The 12,974-nt window shown below is 45.6% G+C and overlaps 1 protein-coding gene across 1 annotated transcript in view; it reads left to right on the forward strand.

The window, feature by feature from the left end:
• POLN (DNA polymerase nu) overlaps positions 1-12,974 on the forward strand; it is a 1,535,958-nt gene that overhangs the window by 869,927 nt on the left and 653,057 nt on the right. The window contains exon 12 of the mRNA XM_069630227.1: positions 12,952-12,960. Within this exon, the coding sequence (XP_069486328.1) occupies positions 12,952-12,960 (9 nt within the window). The remainder of the gene's footprint in view (positions 1-12,951; positions 12,961-12,974) is intronic.

Raw genomic sequence — 12,974 nt, forward strand, 5'->3', positions numbered from 1 at the left:
CGGGGGCTGAAATAGGAATGGGGACGTACCGGGTCTGGGTCCCGAAAATGGGAATTACTGGGCCCGCAAAAGTCGGAATGGCTGGGTAATTCCCTTTTTTCAGGACCTGGTCCCGGACACGAGTTTGGAGGTAGCCATGCCGGTAATGACGGCATGGCTACCTCCAAACTCGTAATGAGGCCCAGTGTGCTTGTTGGCTGTTTCAGCAAAAGACGTGGCACAGAAGTATTATTTTGTCGCTGTAAATATGTGGAATGGGATAAATGCCTATGGTTACTTGATGTTGATCTATAGAAAGAAACAACAGTTCTATTCTCTGAAAAATCTAAATAATATATGGCAGGATGGTTTAAACTATAGTGCATAATGGGTACTCTACCAAAAAGGAATACTGCTATGCAGCTGATCCCTGCCCTGCTCTAAATACAGTCTCGGGAATATTGCACCCAGCCTGATTTTTTGCCTACAAAACACAGACACACACACTTCTTGACACCATCCGTTCCCGGCGATTTATTCAATGGCAATGCTCTTATTGCTGCCTCCACGTCCTCCTACCTGATATCTCCATCTAGCTCTTCCTGCTCCACAGCCGTTATCTTGGCAGAGATATATCTAAAAATTAGCTTTGTATCTCCAAAGGATCAGGGTGGTTTGACATGTCTAATGTCAAATTGGGCAGCGGTCTCAGTTATGGCCACTGATTCGGTTGTTATCGATCCATCGGGCTGCAAACTCTTAGCTGCATCTCATCCCTTCAACTATCGAGCCAACAGTTTAACTGCGTTGTTGACCCGCACATAATGCCTCTGTTTGGTCATCAACAGAGATCTCACTGCCCTACAGGGCTGCAACAGTTCCAATTGGCTATGTAGTTCCTTTAAACTTTTATATAGGGCCCTCGTTCTGCGTTTCACTATAACCTGTTGGGTATCTCGCAATTGAGCTTCAACGTCATCTTCCATTTTCACCCTCTGTTTCTCCCGCTAAGCTTGCAATGCAATAAGTCTCCTCCGTATTATTGCCTTAAAGGCATCCCAGGTCTGTTCAGGCGAGACAGTATGATTGCTGTTAACAGAAAAATCCCCTTCTATCTTGCCTCTTATCACTTCTACCACCACTTCATCATTCAGCAATTCAACTGGAAATGTCCAGGCCCACAACCCTATACGCGGCCCCAGATCCCTAACCGTCACTATTAGAGAGGCATGATCCAACAGTGAAATGGACTCCAGATCTATTTCCCTTACCTCCCCCATTAAACTAGCTGTGACCCACGCTTAATCGATTCTAGACAGGGATTGGCATATATGCAAGAAGCACCAGTACCCACTTTCGCTTCCTCTCCTATTTCGCCAGATTTCTTGCAATGTTAAGTTTTCAAAACCTTCCATTAACGCCCATGTGGGGAGTAGTGTCCCCTTCCACGCGCCCCTACTTCTATCTCCTGTAGGGTCCCACGCCAAATTAAAATCACCCGTGAATATTATTTCCCCTATTGCAAAGTCCTTCAACCTAGCTACTACCTCCCGTAAGAACCCAACCTGCCCTGTGTTAGGCACATATACAGTTGACAAGGTGATTTGTTTATGTTCCAATTGCACTAATAGAAAAATATTTTTCCCCTCCATATCCACCAGGGACTGCAAAACTGTAGCCCTGAGTGTATCTCTAAATCCTTTCATGACCCCTGAGGTCTTTCCCACTGCATTAGATTGATAGATTCAGGAGAAAACCTGCATTTTCACCCCAAATGTATCTACCTTCTTAAGGTGTTTCTCCTGTAACATGATGACATCCACCTTTTCCTTTTTCATCAGCGCTTCCACCTTTTTTCGCTTTACAGGGGAATTTAATCCTTTAACATTATAAGATATAACCTTGAATGCAAAGCATAATTGGCATGTTTTCCATTGTTCCCTGGCTTTAATAGTAGCCATTTCCTCACTTTAGTAGTAGCCATTTCCTCACTTCCTCTGCCCCCTAACCCTCTAACTCCCCCCAACATCCCCAACCAAAACCCCCCAACAAACCCTCTCATGACCAGGCCGAAGACACTAGGATACCCTCGGGGACCATCTCCAAAGCTTGAGCCCAGAAAATTGCCCCCTCTGGGAAGTATCCTAACACATCCCTTAGATTCCAAGCCATCATCCGCCAGTTCTCCTCTCCTGGCAAAACCCAATATCCAGCCCCACTTGTCTATCCATCTCCCTTTCTGTTTTCACACCACCTTTCACTCCTAGGAGACACCATCCCCTCCCCCCTCCGCCCCTTCCCCCTCGCCCCAACAGAACTTCCAGTTTTACCCCTCTAACACCCCTCTTCCCTTGCATCATAGACCAATCCCATTGTCGCATACCATGTTGGGAGGAGGGCCTTGATCGTAAAATTCAACAGTGCCACACCTTCTGCACATGATGATATACTATGTTATACCCCTTCCAGGGTAAAAAGCAACCCAAACAGAAACGTCCACTTATATGGAATCTGTTTTGAGATTAACCCTGTGTCACCTGGCCCATATCTCTAAGCTTCTGCAGTGTTACCAATGCCAAATCCTGATACATCTGAACGTGTGTCCCGTTCACTGTGATATTCCCATCCGTTTGTGCTGTACGCAAAATGTTCTCTTTTAACCCATATGAGATTAAGGCAACCAAAATGTCTATTTTCCATGGTTTTAATTATTGCCAACCCTCCCTTTTTCACCACCTGCTGTATTTGTCTGCTTACTGTACAGTCATTCTCTTTCGTTATTCATCATTTGAAAATGTCCCTTTCCAGCCACTTTAATTTGATCTCAGTCCAGCTGTAAATTTGTGCTGCTTTTCATCCCATAATTCCTTCCTACCTAAACATTTTTCTTCAGAGATTGGCTTGTCAATTAGTCCCCAATTTCACACCTAAACTAGTTTTGAATTTCGCTTGCACCAATATATCATAGCGTGTGTATTATGTACTTACTAATCTGCAATCTTGCATTAAATCTTGCAATGTTAATACAGTTTTGAGAAAGTTTGGGCGACCCTTATGATTTTGACATATTTCACCAATTCACCTAATACTAGGGTATACTCAAAGGTAAAATGTTATTACATTTCAAAAACCCACCTTATAATATACCTGAAATACCTAAAACTAACCTGATTAAACACATGACACAAAATAAGACCTTTTAAACATTTGTTTATCCACAAATTATTATACATTAAATATCAATTTTTGAAAAAGCTTTGGAATTTTTAGATTCAGTATCTGGTACCACCTCTTTGAAAAGCAATGTATTCCCTTAAGAATTTATGTTGACTTTAGTAAGTCTCTCACATCAGTTTTGAGGAAGTCTGGCCCATTCCTCATTAAAGAACTGCTTTAACTCAGTGATGTTTGATGGCTTGTTTGATAGCTTCCTTCCTTGGACATCTCACATCAGGTCCTGTCTAGATGGTGCTTAGACCATTCTTAAATGAGGAGTTTCTTCTTCTGCATATCTTCCTTTGTATCTTTAGATCATTGTCTTACTACACATTTCGGTTCAGCTTCAACTCCGGAAAGGAGGGGCTTACATTTTCCTCTACAATATTATACAATGTTGAATTCATGCTTGTTTCAATGATGGCAAGAAGTCCAGGTCTTAAGCAGAAAAGTAGCCCCAAACCATCACACCCAACCCCACAGTTGATGGTTGGGATGAGGTTTTTATGTTTGAAGGCAGTATTTGGTTTTTTGCCAAAAAAGGTTTTTACTAAGCCAAAATGTTCTACTTCTAATGGATTGTGTCATCCCATAGATTCCTCATCTTACATATATTCTTACTGCTTAAGCAGATCTCAGAAATGTTTGAAAGCAGTGGATGCAATACAACATTGGTGGAGGCTTCTTCCTTTAGGCCAAATGTGACTTCACTGTTGGTATAAGTAGCTTGCACTTCGGGCCATGACCTGAGTTCCTTTTTTCTGCATTCTCAGCATGATTCTCAGAATGTCTCCTTCACACCTCAAAGGTTTCTTCTGATGCATCTCTACATTTTTTATCTTCCTGTGAAAATGTTGATTCCTACAATCCTCGCGTTTCATGAGAAGTGAGGATTACAATGCTAAAATGTCACTCACCAATCCTCATAAGGTTTGTCTCTGGTGTCTCAGTACCGCAAACCAAGTGGCCGACTGTGGCTTGTGTCAATCAATGACTCCAAAGGCATGAAAGGCATGAAAAAAGAGATTATCCAAATTAGCTCTAAGAAATTCGACGTTCAAATCGCCCAGCACCACCCCTTCAAAACATAAAATGCCAGAAGGAAGGAGCTCGAGGCAAATGAGAAAGAAAAAGAAATCCAAAAAACATTGAACAAGTTTGCAGAAGAAGTGATGAGCATCATCCTTCTTAGTCGTCTTGTCACTTTGTTTTTATTTACCAATGATTTGCATTTAAAATTGTATTTCTGGTAGATGTGTTGATAAAACATCATCACTGTTGTGTGATTTTTTTGTCAACAGTGTGTTAGCTCTACGCTGTATGTGCTGTTTCTGCCATTTTGAAATCAATGCTTTTTATTGGATGAACCAATGCTCCTTATTGCTGGAAAATGTGTCGAGAAAAGATACATTTTAAAATATTTTCATGAATTTAACAGAAGAATTAGAGATTTGTCACGTCAGAAAGAGAAATGCTGATGTGTGATAGTTATATTTTATTACATTTTCATCTATTTGATATTTTAGGTTACATAACCAGAACGAGAACTTGATTTAATTTTCGATTTTAAGGTTATTCAGTGTTTTAACTTTAAATTCCCCCTGAACTTATATATGAGTTTGTTTGAACTAGATCTCCCAACTGACTCTGCTGTTGGGCATAACTGACTTTTAGTTCTGCTGCTAGCATAATTAACTGGCTTGCACCAGCATGAAGTACTGACGCCAAGCCTGTTTCGCCTCTTCAGCCGTAGTTCAGCCTTATTGCTCGGTGAAGCTATCGCTCCTACCTGATGGTTTAGCAAGATTACTACTCCTGTTTGACACTGTGAAAGTTAATGTTTGTTTCAAATATTCGAATTAGATAAGTTAGGTAGTGGTATATTGTACTTCAAGTTTTTATATAAAATTAATTCTCCAGCATTGGATCTTTCATGGATTCACATGCTTAGAATATTCCCCGTCGTCAGGCTGAGAATCCTCGGTAAGTTATATAGACATTTTCCATAGGAAAAAATTCCGACACTTTTGTGTCCTATCTACGTCGTTTTGGGCCGCTCACACCGGCGCCACTAGGACATAGAGGTATATATAGCCCCGCCCCCGCGGCTACCTCAGATTTCAACCGTCTTCCAAAGTAGTTGGGATTACCTCGTGTATCTGCTATTTGGTTAGGTTGTACTTTCTACTTCTACAACTGTTGTTTCTTCTCGAAAAAATGTCTGGAAAGGCGTTGTTTCGTCCATGCGCCACATGCGGTCTTAAGAAGGTGTACGAAGGGGATGGTCATATGGACTGCATTTACTGTCTTCATCCTCACCACACAGCGGACACATGTGAAATCTGTCAGGGCTTCTCCCAGAAGACCCTCAAAGACCGAAAAAGACGCCTTGTCGATTGGCTCAATGACGGGGCGGGTGCGTACCCGGCATCGGAGGTGGGCTCCACGGCCTCGAGAAGTAAGTCAGAACCCCTGACGAAGAAGGCGCGTTCTGCTGAAAAACGCCCCTCGGAGAAGCATTCGGAGAAACATTCGAAGGCCCCCTCTTCACACAAAGCGTCGTCTTCTTCCTCCTCGTCTAAAAAGGAGAGAAAAGAACCATCTAAATCCTCCTCAGGAGACCGTCATAAGTCTACCTTGAGTCGAGAGGCCTCGGCCAGCAAGTCGGCCCCGAAAGCGGCGGGAACACCTCAAGGCCCTGCGCCACTTGCTTCGTCGACGGCCCACTCGTCGACGCCGGCGTCATCGGCGGCTCCTCCCACGGTTCAGACTGCGGCTGTAGGAAACATATCGTCGTCGACGGTGGTTCCGTCTATGGGATGGCAACCGAAGGTTTTCGACCCCATTCCGCCTGAGGCCCTGTTACAACCAGAGGCGCCTTTTTCCATCTCGTGGGCTGACGAGGAACGTGGCCCGGTCGCCCACCCAACCGATCTGGGGTTGCAACCAACCAGTGCGGTGATGCTCTTGAGTGGGGGTACCATCCCTATGACCTCGTCATTACTGAACCCCCAGGCAGTGCTGTCCTTGGAGGTGCTAAATACGCTGCAGAAGCTGTTAGAGCGTTTGGACACACAGATACCTCAGCCCAGTGCCCTGGCACTGCTACGGTCTACGCCACTCGTCGACGAGCCGGGCCCGGCTCCTCGCTCGACGACCAGGATTACTGCTGCTTCCCAAGCTGCGGAAGATCGCCCTCGCCCACAAGAAGAGGGAGAACTACCGGACTCTGATTCAGACCGCGAAGTGTCGGGTTCAGACATCTCACTATCCCCCTCAAGGGACCCAACATGGGACTCTGAAGTGGAAATGGAAGCTCCGAGAAGTGCGGCGCAGCCATCACCACCTGACGAGGTGGGGGCGTTCCATGCCATGATGAGTAAGGTGTGTGCTGAGTTTGGCCTAGTCCCTGAAGAAGAGAAAAAGGATTGTTTTCTTTTTGATCATATGGGCAAGAGAAGGAAATCCATATTCGCCATCCCTATTTTAGACCATGTCTGGCAAGAGGGCCTGAAGACCATGCGTCATCCTTTCTCGGAGCCGGCAGTAAAAGGCCGTTTGGAGAAGAAATTCAAGGCTCCGGAATCGACGCCCAAGTGCTTGACGTCTCAACCTTCGCCGCAATCGGTGGTATCTGCGGCGGCGGCTAGAAAGGCCAGGTCTCAACATAAATGCACGACTCCGCCGGACAACGAAGCCAGGAGGCAAGACGCTTTTGGCAAGAAAGTGCTGTCGGTCAGCGCGACTACAGTTAAAGCAGCCAACTCCTTGGCGATTATGTCTAGGTATGACAGGGAAATGTGGCACCGGCTGGCTCCTATCTTGGAACATTTGCCCGAGGAACATAGAAAGTCTGCCATGTTGCTAGTACGGGAAGGAGAAGAAGCCTCCAACCATGCTATTAACATTGTTGTCGACCTAGCCGAGTCTGGATTTAAACAAATCAATAATGGCGTAGTACTACGAAGACAAGCCTGGCTCAAGTGCACTACGTTTAGACCGGAGGTGCAATATAAAGTCTTGGATATGCCGTGTGAAGGAGAACAACTGTTCGGTGAAAAAGTTGATGAGGCCTTGAAGGGCATGAAAGAGGATACTGACACGGCGGATTCACTCGGAGCCCTCCAGAGTGATAGGAATTTTCGTTCCTTTCGTCCTTTCAGAGGGGCTTCTGGTAACTCCCAGTTTGGGTCATCTAGAGACCAAGGTTTCAACAGACCCTTCTACTCATCCCAAGGCTACAGACGTGCGGCCCAGTCTTCTCGTAGAGACAGAGATTACCAATCTTCCAGACGGCGGGGTGCCTACCCTTCGTCGACGAAAGATAAACAAGCCAAGAACCAACAATGACATGTTTCAGGACGTCCTGGGGAGCCGAGTGTCTCGTCACGTCGACGAGTGGGAGCGCATAACAACAGACCAATGGGTTTTGGACACGATTCATCGGGCCACTCTCTACAGTTCAAGGACAAGCCACCACACATTCCACCGGTGTTCTCGGCTCAGCCCCACCTTCAAATACTACTGCAGGAGGTGGCGCTTATGCTGCAGAAAGGGGCTATAGAACTGGTCCCGGTGGCAGAAAAAGGACTGGGAGTGTACTCCCGTTACTTTGTCGTCAAGAAACCAAATGGAAAATGGCGTCCCATTCTGGATCTACGAGCACTCAACAAACTGCTCAAGAATTTAAAATTCAAAATGATTACGCTCCAGGAGGTGATCCGATCGATACAACCCGGAGATTATTTGTCGTCGCTAGACCTTCAGGACGCATACTTCCATATCCCGATGCATCGACGACACAAAAGATTTCTGCGGTTCGTCGTCGGACGAACCCACTATCAGTTCAAGGTCCTCCCGTTCGGACTAAAATCGTCCCCCAGGACGTTCACCAAATGTCTGGCTCCAATAGCAGCCTGGTTAAGAAAGGAAGGTCACCATGTGTACCCTTATTTGGACGACTGGCTAGTGAGGGGATTGTCTCCGGAAAGGGCGCAAGAAAGCCTAGATGCCACTATGTCCCTCCTACAACGTTTGGGCTTCACAGTGAACTTCGACAAGTCCTCATTAAAGCCATCAAGGACCTTGGTCTTTTTGGGGGCAGAGTTCCACACACAGTCGGGGCTGGTGAGGCCATCCCTCGAAAGGGTTCACAAACTGCAACAAAAGGCATCGGAATGGAAGGTCGACACCAGAGTGTCAGTGCGAAGGTACATGTCCCTGCTGGAGACCATGTCGTCCTGCATACCCTTGATCGACAATTGTCGCCTCTTCATGAGGCCTCTTCAGGAATTCTTGGCGGATCGATGGGCACAGAGTCAAGGGCGCTGGTCGGACAAGTTCACCATCAAGGGCCAGCTCGTGCAGGCTCTTCAATGGTGGAGAATTTCCATACATCTAACGAAGGGAATGCCCCTGCTGGAACCTGCGTTCCAGAGGACAGTGGTGACGGATGCTTCTCTAACTGGATGGGGAGCTCATCTGGGGTCCCTACAGGTTCAGGGTCGTTGGTCATCGGAAGAATCCGCCCTTCACATCAATCTGCTAGAGTTGAGGGCAGTACGTTGGGCCCTGAAATCCTTTCTACCACAGATAAAGGGCTCAGTGGTGAGAATCATGACAGACAACACGACAACAATGTTTTATCTACGAAAGCAGGGAGCAACTCGCTCCAGGATCCTGTCGACGGAAGCCCAGGAGATCTGGCATTGGGCCCTCCAACACGACATACATCTGTTGGCGTTCCACTTACCAGGAGTAAAAAATGTGCAAGCAGACGCTCTGAGCAGGGAGATGAATCGTTTACACGAAAGGGAACTGAACAACCAACAACTGCACTGTGTCTTCGCGAAATGGGGTCATCCGGCCCTCGATCTCTTTGCGACGAGAGACAACAAGAAATGCTCACAATACGCGAGCAGGTGGCCACAACAAGACTCGCTAGGGGACGCGTTCTCCTTCCCGTGGACGGGCAAGTTTCTGTATGCCTTCCCCCCATTTCCTCTCATCCGGCGGACTCTGCAATGGATCCACAGATATCCATGTCGGGTGATCCTGGTGGCCCCGTATTGGGCCAGACAAGTATGGTTCTCCGATCTACCTCACCTTTCAGCGGCAGAACCAATGAGGTTCCAGAAGATCCCCAACCTTCTGTCTCAGGAGAAAGGGGTCGTTTGGCATCACGACTCGGACAGCCTCAGTCTGACGGCCTGGCTCCTGATTTCTCTGAGTTTGGCACGTTAGCGATTCCAGAGGATTGTCGTCGCATTTTGTAAGCTGCAAGGGCACCTTCCACGAACGCTTCATATTCATACAAATGGAAAAGGTTCTGCATATGGTGCACAGGTCAACCAGGTTTGGTCCCGCTGACGATCACACCGGAGCAGCTCCTACCATACTTGTTGCTCCTGGCTAAAAACGGGTTGTCTGTGTCATCCATAAAGGTGCATCTGGCTGCCATCTCGAGATTTACTCGGAAGAGACATTCAACTCCATTGTTCAGTGACCGCCTAGTTAAACACTTCCTTAAAGGGTTGTTTTTCGAACCTTTCCTCCCACGAAGAAGTTTCCTCCGATCTGGAGTCTAAACCTGGTTCTTGCAGCCCTGATGAAACCCCTTTTTGAACCAATGTCATCGACATCATTAAAATTTTTGTCTTGGAAATTGGCTTTCCTGGTGGCCATTACTTCAGCTCGACGGCTGTCAGAAATACAAGCTTTAGTGATCGACCCTCCGTATTTGAGGTTTTTCAGTAATAAAGTTGTGCTGGCCACTAACCCGCATTTCATACCTAAAGTGCCTTCCATGTTCCCTAAACACACTTCTATTGTTTTGCCTACATTTTTTCCAACACCGTCTTCGGTGGCGGAGAAGACTCTCGATAAATTGGACGTGAAAAGAGCTTTAAACTTTTATCTCCATCGCACTCAAAGCTTCAGAGACACGAGACAACTTTTCGTAGCTTATGGTCCTGTGGCTAAGGGTAAGGCGATCTCCAAGCAAGGACTATCCAGATGGGTGTCTTCGGCCATTTCTTATTGTCATTCCAAGGCCGGAAAACCGCTAGAAAAGCGTCCAAGGGCCCATTCGACGAGATCTACATCGTCGTCTACGGCGTTGTGGTCCGGAATTCCGCTGGGGGATATCTGCCAGGCGGCTTCCTGGTCGGTACCACACACGTTTACCCGGCATTACTGTCTCGCACAGCAACATGCTGAAGATACACAGATGGGGCGTGCAGTACTACGTCACCTGTTCCAATAAGGTAAGCCCCAAGTGGGGGTTACACCCTTCGGCAACTATGCTTTAAAGTGTCGTGTTTTTCACTGTTAACATGCTATTATGTGATGTGTTGCCATGGTAAATATGCATTGTGATTATTGTGATGTTGGTTTGCATACACGCCTCCAATGTTAGGGGATACTGCTATACAATCTATTCTAAGCATGTGAATCCATGAAAGATCCAATGCTGGAGAAGGGAATAGTTTCTTACCTGTAACTCCATTTCTCCAGCATTGGTATCTTTCATGGATTCACATGCGCCCGCCTGCCGCCCCTGAGCATGCAAACCAGAGATCCCCCCATACTACTTTGGGGGCCGAAAACTGAGGGAGCCGCGGGGGCGGGGCTATATATACCTGTACGTCCTAGTGGCGCCGGCGTGCGCGGCCCAAAACGACGTAGATAGGACACAAGTGTCGGAATTTTTTCCTATGGAAAATGTCTATATAATTTACCGAGGATTCCCAGCCTGACGACGGGGAATATTCTAAGCATGTGAATCCATGAAAGATACCAATGCTGGAGAAATGGAGTTACAGGTAAGAAACTATTCCCTTATTGTAAAGAACAGCTATTAAGGTTGATCAATGGCAGAGGTGAGGTCCTGCATTATCTCCACACTTATTCTGATGTCTTTAAATGTCATAAGAGTGAAGTGACAAACACAATTTCAAATTTTGACTATTTGCATCCAAGAGCCGTGCCAAGGGAAGTCATTTCACCAAAATTCCAGGGGTAGCGGAAGTGACATCACATGACCCTTGACCTCTGATGAAATCACAGATAGTGATGTAGTTTGACACCCTATCTATCCCCCCACCCCAGTGACATCACAGGAAGCGATGGAACACAACCTTTCACCCTTGGACAAAACAGGAAGTGGCATCATATAGCATTGTTCTTAAGTACTGTATGAAAAATATGGTTACGATATCACTGTAATGTGATATACAGTTCATACAAGAATTAATCACCATATGTATCAATCAGTGTGTTCAGGCCCATATTACGAAATTACCGTGAATGCAAGCAGACGTCCAAGGCCAAATGATAATGATGTGTTGTTATATAGCACTACCGCTTAAGCGCTTTATATAGAACAAATATACATACAATACAACCAACCTGTGTTGGTACTCATTTATCAAAATCAGAAGGATGAAAGGCTGAGTTGGCCTTGCTGGGATTCAAGCCTGCAACCTGCAGATCACACACACATTGCAGCAGCAAGCTCTCTACCCACTGAGCTATCTTACCGGCTTTAGCTATCTTTAGTAGAATTAGAAATTACATGTCTGAATGTTCTTAAAATCAGAAAGCAAATAACACTCTGCTGTGGACACCATTAAACTGGTAACTGAGATTTAACAGCGGGCCAGTTCATCTGCAGGTCTGGTGCAAAGTGTTACACTTGTGGAACACCCTGTTTTTTAAAGAGGCCTGAACAAGAAAGCCAGCCTCTGCAGAAACAAAGAGTCACATGGCACTGACCACAGCCCAGGAGCTTCAATAAAAAAAAGAAAAAAACACTTATTTATTAAATAATTTTTTTAGGGGTAGCATGGGAGACCAAAGGGGTAGCAAGGGAGCTCTGGGGACCCCCAAATACCACCCCTGGCTGTGTCTCAATTTAAGTGTGCTCTATTAATGTGAGATTTATCACTTCATACCCATTGGAGGTACTGGTCTGTTAAAGAAACTTGGCTAGCGAACGACGGGTGAGCACTGTTGCATACTTTTGTACCTCCTATGTATCAGATAAGTTGCCTCAATAGACAGATAGGTTGAGGTGGAACGGGGAACGGTTTCTATTATTCATAAAGCACATTTCAAAATGAGTACGATAAACTTGGAAGGGAAGTTACACACCAAGTGTCTTCTTTTGCGATGTATTATAGATAAAATGACGTCTTTGAAAACACTACTTTACTGCCCTCCTGGCCAAAACATTTATTGAGGATCTGGATTTGTGTCTAATTTCTGTAGGAGTAGGGGCTTTAGCATGCACAATGTAGCTTATCATTTTAGCATACACATGTTAGCGTGAGTCTCAGACAGAAATGCACAAGGCACATGGCTGCCAATGCAGAAGGCACATGATTGGAAATGCACATGCTTAAAATTGCACATTATTTCTGGTTGATATTTCAATTGACTGAGTTGCCCTTGGTATAATACTAACATATTAACATACTAATCCGATCCCAGTAACGGGTAAATTAATCCCTTAATGACATTTAGTGCAAATTAGTATATGTGGAAATGACCTGAAGATGGATTTGTAAAAATGCATGATGCTTTTGCCGGTAGGGTTTTTAAATGTGCAGTATGAGCTTGTGTGGCAAGCTGAAAATGTGAAGATGGTTCCGCTCTGATAGAAAAGGCATTGTTGAATCAGGAAGCGCAAGAGAAATTTTACACTTCTCTTTTCAGAAATGCAGTTAGAGCAATGAGGAAAACACACAGAGGGAGTCGGGTGATGTTCAGTATTCGGG

Source organism: Ambystoma mexicanum, chromosome 6q, assembly GCF_040938575.1.
Source record: "Ambystoma mexicanum isolate Mex_15411 chromosome 6q, UKY_AmexF1_1, whole genome shotgun sequence".
Taxonomy (NCBI): Eukaryota; Metazoa; Chordata; class Amphibia; order Caudata; family Ambystomatidae; genus Ambystoma; species Ambystoma mexicanum.